The following is a 6,968-nucleotide window of genomic DNA, read 5'->3' as shown; positions in this document are numbered from 1 at the left end:
TTTTTCGCGATACATCATGAATGAGGTCTATGGGTATATTTATTATTTACTTTTTATTTCTTTTTAGATTTTTCTACTGACTTATTCTAGCCATCGTAGCGACATCTTCTTTCTTCGTTTTTCTTTTTAGTCGAAAGCTGTTTTAGTAGATTATTTGTTTCGGAACGTGGTTATGATACAAACATAGGTTTCGTAAATTTTATGACTTTTATAGCAGTGATTTTTAATACGAACGTCAACATAATATAATTTTTTATATTATTTTCTCCTAAATTATAGACACAATATTGTTTTTTGGTATTCACTTTACAAAAGTTATAATACATACATAATTATGTAAAATTGTCTATAGGTATTCACAATGACACTGTTTCATATATGGCAATAACCAAATTGCAAAAAGATCTTTAAGAAAGTAAGTTATTTTTTTCAAAACTTAGGCAACTTAGTGACAGATTGTCAAAACTTTCATAATAGTGAATCAAATTCAGTCTGGTACAAAAAAAGTAATGAATTTCTATCATCATATCAATGAATGATTTTCACGATTTTCTTAATACATGATGGAGTTTTCGGTGCGAACAAAACCTGTATCCGCATGTTTTGTATACATAGTTACATTTTTTGTATGTTTATACAGGCCGTTCCAAATATTTTATCTACACTTAAAACTAATATCACCAAACAATATTACACACCGAATCTCATAAGCTCGTCAATCTTGATATTTCAATATAAGTCAATAATATAACTGTCGCTATTAACACGCCTGGATTGACTACTTTTGTACCTGGAACAAATGAAAAATGAAACAAATAAACATCAATATATTAAACATACAAAGCTGACATCCCTTTAGGTAAAAACGGTGTATACAATTTTTTGTTGTCTCGAGTACGAATCGAATCGAACATACACCATCTGATCTACAAGGCACAATCTCAAAAATAACATTCAAACTTCAAATTCCTTGAACACAAATCAAAGGTCGATATGTTTTCATTTCTAGGAATATCTACTACGGCATAATCGTAGAGTACTCGGTATTTGACTAGAGGTCAGATGGCAGACACTCCATTTAAAATATCGATATTCAGTTTCCACTCAAACCGGAATCCGACCTAACCTAGTTTGGGAAAGGCTATGAACTTTTATATGGACATTTAGACAATGTCTCTGAGATATATTTATAAACTTTGTTGAATAATTGCTCTTATTTTGAATGAAATATTGCATTAATAATTAAAAGCGTGAATCTAGGAGGCGAGAGGAATTTTAACACTTCTATGCTCAAAGTGCTTTCCAAAATTATTGTTTGGCGAATTTCAATGTTCAATGTGTTTTCAATGTATATTTCGGCTTCCAATAACTGCACTGTAAGAGCTCAGCTTAAATCATTTACTTAATTGCATTATTTCCGCGTAAATGTTAAATGACCTAAATAAAATTATATCGTTAAAGCGCTTATCGCTTTTTCCCACTTTAATCCCTTGTGGTGTAAACTGACACAGCTGAATGTAGCCATAAGCAGATATAAGCTGACTGAACATTTCAGCAGCCCACGATTTTGAAATCATTTTGTTAATACCCTGTAATCATAGTACAGTCAGTTAAAACCTACGAGTAATTTTGTACGAAGCAAAAAACTTCAGCCTTTGGTAGACCCGCTAGAAAAACCTAGAGCTTCAAGTAAAATATTTATGTAACGAAGTCTGTAGTAAAGTGGATCTCGTTCATAAATCATTCATCAGAATTAGTCCATAAAAATACCTGGAGTAAAAATAACAATTATTTTTAATCGTAAAAAAGTGTAAAACTTACCACTATTATTAGACACATATTTAGAAAGCTGCGTGAGCGAGTGTATAGTGATGACGGTGCTCGTATCCTTCACCACTGGCGGTTCCACTAGGAGTATGGACTCGCATCGCACGCGCATCGACCCACTCGCGGTGGGGGGGACGCGCACGCGTAGAACGCGCCATGAGCGACGCAGCCCGCCCGGCTGGTGGCCCGTCACTTCAGTCTTCTGCCATGCTTCGGGCTGCAAGCGCAGAATATTGTTAGTTATTTCGTATTGATGTAATCGAAAATGGAGTATTTTGAGACTCTTTTTGGATACATAATTAATTATTTTAAAGATTTTTGGACTAATAAGTAATTTCGCCAAGCTTGTCGATGCTCTACTGTTTTATTTTTACCTTCATTTCATCACGTGCAAGAAAACCAGTACACATAACACAGAAGTTTCAAAATTATTTAGTATGAGATCTAAGTAGCTTGGACTTGTAGGTACGTTTCTAGAACGTCATTATTATCAATTTTACAACTCGGTTTATACACCTGGAGCTTTTTAAGCAACAAACACACCAAATAATCGGCTTACCAAATCGAAAAAAGGTGCATTTCGCTTGTTTATAAAAATATGAATGCTAATAAACCCTTTTCCTAGTTATGCATTATAAACAACAATATTGTTATAGCAGATAAGTCGCTTTTAAGTCGATTAGACCTCTAATGGATTATCCTAGAGCAGTGGACACAGCCATTATTAAACTAATGAAATAATACCGTACTGCAATCTATTCGCCTACCATACGCCAGATTACAATTAAATTGAAGCGATGGATGTTCCAAATTTAATATACTGGTGGGCTATTTTGGTAATGACAAAGTTGTGTTATTATGTTTTACAATAATTTTATTTGAAACATGCATAATTGTCTAATTATTAGCAGTATATGGCCCATTTTTGGGATGTTGATATACCTATATTTAGAAAAAAAAAGTATTTCCATATCGATAACGCCACAATACCTATTACATGATACAATCAGAGTCTGTTACAATTCTATTTATATGCTTAGTTAAAGAAAATAAATTCAAGGAATATTACCTAGCTGCAATAAATAAAGGGATGTAAGCTACTTTTAATTATTTTCGTAAATAAACGGTTTAATTACGTGTTATAAAAATAAACTTGACGAGTAATTATCGTGGCACAAACAATGTTAACAGCACGTTTACTGAATTTAATATACGTACTACATTAAAACAAATTCTGAATTTATTGTTGCAAATATAAATAATTAAGTTATTCAATTACAAGGAGTTGTTAACGAGGCAATAATTATTACGAATATACCTATATGTTTACATAGAATTACCGAATAGGGCACAATTCTTTGGTGAAGCATTTTGCTCTAAGGAGCATCTTTTTCGTATTTGTACTCTAGTATGTAGGTACTTTCAATCTTTGGTTACTTCGGTGTAGATATATGAGGCGCAGGTCTCTTTCGACATCATAAACTTAGGTCATTAAAATTTTCAGTTAAAGGGCCATTGGATATTTAAATATTCGATGTTTTGAACGTTGGCATTTTACCCACAGTTATTTTAATGTTCGACGTTCATCAACAATCAACGTCGGGGAACACTAAGAATGAATAGTTACTGCTTTTAATTTATGCAACCTTTAGGGGATAGCACCTACCTAAAAGTGGACATATAAATACATAGGTGGACATATAAATATAAAGGGAAAGACGATGGAATATGGGCATGATTGAAAAACCATTAACGCAAACTGGAAAAGTGGCATCTTTGCTACAAGGTACAAATTATGTTTATTTAGTCAAAGCTTTATCTCGTCATTTTGAACTTTACTCTGTAATACTTGTTTGTAAACAAATCCACGAAACAATATTTTCCATTACCGAGACAGAATTATTGGAAAAAAATAAAATAAATAATGGATGATAAACATGAAAATGTATGAGAACTTTGATTGACATATTCATAACGAGATCAGATTCAGAATAATTATAATTCATGAATATTGATACCGTTCAATGCCTATGTAACTATTGCGTGTTTTTCTAAAATGATATTAGAATTTTGATATATGATCTTTATTGAAATTTTCGTAATTGCAATATAAAAGAGTCATAAAACACCAAAGTCATTTTCAATATAAAAATTTGAAACGAATTTTTTCATGTTTCAATTCAGCAAATAATGACAGTTGCAGTTTTACGAGTATTTACGTGTACGTAATTGCAAACATAGGTACTTGTGTGTGTGCAAACCGTTTTCTCATTGTAAATTACAAGTACTGAAGCTAAAATATAACAGCCATGCATATCCTTGGAGAAACGCTCCAAGACTGTAATTGGTTCCGTATCAAATAGAAACTGTGTGTCTGGAATGTTCACAGTTCAATCACAGACAAGCTATGCACTACAGATATTTAACGAACCAAAAATAAACTATTTCATTTGTACCGAACGGTTTTCAAATATGTTATTTTGGCATTGGCACGTACCTAATTCATCAATATTATATTTTCGACACACAAATGACTATTAAAGCATCACAAAAAAATGTTGTCGTTCCCAGTAACAACGATGTCATTATTAACAGCGACAAAAAACAGAAAAATAACGATCACTAATATAAGTTTGCTATTTTCTTCTCGGAATAATGAACCAGGTTTTCAAGTTAATTGATTCATAGCTTTTTAATTAGAACCTGGAAACGACGCCACACCGAGTTTACGTTTAATTTCGTTCATATTTTATGGAAAATCGAAAAATGTGCAAAAAACATTTATTTATGAGGTTTTCTGGTAGTTTGATAACACTACGCTGTATGGCGTATTTGGTTACTTAGTTTAAGTAATAAAACATTTGTTTAATTAACCCATTAGAGGTCAAACAAAAAGTGCTTATATTATTTTGGAATTTTCTTTATTTTCATATAGAATTGGGAACAGAAAAACACAAAATACAAGAAATTTAGAAATTCATAGTTTTCATGAAATTACAGGGGTGTACTCAACTGAGTACAATGACCCCCTGTGTATAAAGATGTTCGAATAATAATTTTTCGATACAAAGTGTTTTTAGATACGTCATACACTGCCAAAGAACTCTCGAATGACAAGTTACACGTCGTAGCTGTTTTTCTATTTTCACGGAATAGTGTTCAACTCCAACTTGATGAAGGCCATCGACTATTGATGCAGCATGGCGCGATTTTATTCGTTCGTTGTATCAGCCGAAAGAGGCCCACAGCTGGACAAAGGCCTCCCCTCACGTTTACCACATTGCTCGATCTTCAGCAACCCGCATCTAGTGCTTCCCGATGACCCTGGCCAGATGTTTCGTTTTTCTAGTCGAGGGATTGCCCATGCTGCGCCTTCCATGTTGTGGTTTCCACTAAAGAACAGCCCCATCGGTCATCTGTTCTGCAAGCTACATGCCTTACCCATTACCACTTCAGCTTTGCAATTCTTCGGGCCAAGTCGGACTTTGGTTCTTCTGCGGATCTCCTCATTTCAATCTCGCAGAGAAACTCCTGGCATAGCCTCTCGTTGCTCTTTTTTTTTGAGACTGAAACTTTGAGCTTCCTCTCGAGGCTCATAGTTTACCGGCGACTATTATTGGTTCACCTTGGCGAAAATGATATCGTGCGATATGACTGCGAAACTATATAGAACTACTATTACTCCTTGCATAAAAAGGCCACGCATTAGCAAATGCCATGTACAGTACAGCAATTCTGTCCAGTGAGACAGACTGGTAGAATTCATCCACACGTCCCATATTGTTATTGTTTGTTTGGAATAGCCCGATATCGCTATGGCTACCTTCTCCTTCTTTATTCACACCACACTATTACACCATCTTTTGATTGTCCTCTGTGGTTCAATAGTGTCATAGTTGATTGCCATGGTATCCAGATGATATCAATAGTACCAGCTACGTCTCACGGTTGTCGATATGCTGCTGTATCCTTATTAGGACTCTCCTCTTCATCAGGCAATGCACACGTGTACAATATAAAACGGCTTCAATAACTTCTTCGAACCCCTAAGTAGCTTTTTATTCAGGAAAATGTTGCTTCTAAACAGTAAGAAATTTGAATAAATAATAGTTATTTTACTTACCTATGTTGTCATTGTACTCAATCGAGTACAGTCGTTTTTATATGAACCTAGTTTCATTTGAGGTACGAATTACTTATTATATTGTTATTTATATATTTCTTTGACATGTATTTTGAAATAATCTTACGAAAAATACAACTAAAAAGTAGCAATAATAAAAAAAAAACTAAAAATGACAACATACCTCAACAACATTTCGGAAGCACAACTTCAACTGGATTTTTTGTGAAAAAAAAATCACGCTACGCACATAATATTTTTCATATAACAAAAGGGTGTTATAATCAAGTAAAATAAAAAGGTTAACTACATTAACTTTACGAGATCTGTTATTTACACTTAGGAATATGACTGTACTCAATCGAGTACAGTGACTTCTAATGGGTTAAAATGTTATACTTGTTCTCAGACTGTTCACTTTCATAAATAAAAAAGCGAGCAAAAAGTACTTTGTTTCAAAAAAAGAATTACACATTTTATGGCAACACAAAAACAGAATCGAACAGCCAGCATCCTTAAATTTTCCGAAATCTAATTATAAACATTTTAAGGTTTTATTGCTGGGAATAAAGGAAGAGCATTTCGGCGAAATATACTGGCCGTTTTAAAAGGCCATTAGCGAAGATTTAAAGAGTACCTCGGCTGCTTAGAGTCGCTTAACAATGAGCCAACGTAATGGCAAACAATGCAGGTCCACTTCATACAAAGGAGAACGTAAAGTGGGAAGTCATAATAATATGCAAGGATAAACCACCTGCATTATTATATTATTGCCGTATTTAGAGCTCAAGAGGTAATAATCTCGTAATATATTGCTTTTGTAATGACTTTCACATTTGATTTCAGGATTATGGAGTTTAAGTAGGTACTGTAAACAAGATTTGAGTACAGAGCTTAAGTGTTATAAGAAGTTGGCAATTGCTGTTACGGTAATTAGCACTGAAATATTAATTCTTAGCGAGTTACTCGTAAATAAACATGAACTCGATAGTAAAATCACTGCTTCGCATATGCTTTC

The 6,968-nt window shown here is 33.6% G+C and overlaps 1 protein-coding gene across 1 annotated transcript in view; it reads right to left on the bottom strand.

Annotated features, from left to right (window-relative positions):
• Positions 1-427: 427 nt before the first annotated feature.
• Positions 428-6,968, bottom strand: part of LOC110377187 (uncharacterized) — a 42,989-nt gene continuing 36,448 nt past the window's right edge. Inside the window, exons 5-6 of the mRNA XM_021335937.3 lie at positions 1,822-2,044; positions 428-790 (exon numbers count right to left, since the gene is read on the bottom strand). Coding sequence (XP_021191612.1) covers positions 705-790; positions 1,822-2,044 — 309 coding nt within the window. The 3' untranslated portion in view covers positions 428-704. The remainder of the gene's footprint in view (positions 791-1,821; positions 2,045-6,968) is intronic.

Source organism: Helicoverpa armigera, chromosome 2, assembly GCF_030705265.1.
Source record: "Helicoverpa armigera isolate CAAS_96S chromosome 2, ASM3070526v1, whole genome shotgun sequence".
NCBI lineage: Eukaryota > Metazoa > Arthropoda > Insecta > Lepidoptera > Noctuidae > Helicoverpa > Helicoverpa armigera.
This window is presented reverse-complemented; position numbering and strand designations above follow the sequence as displayed.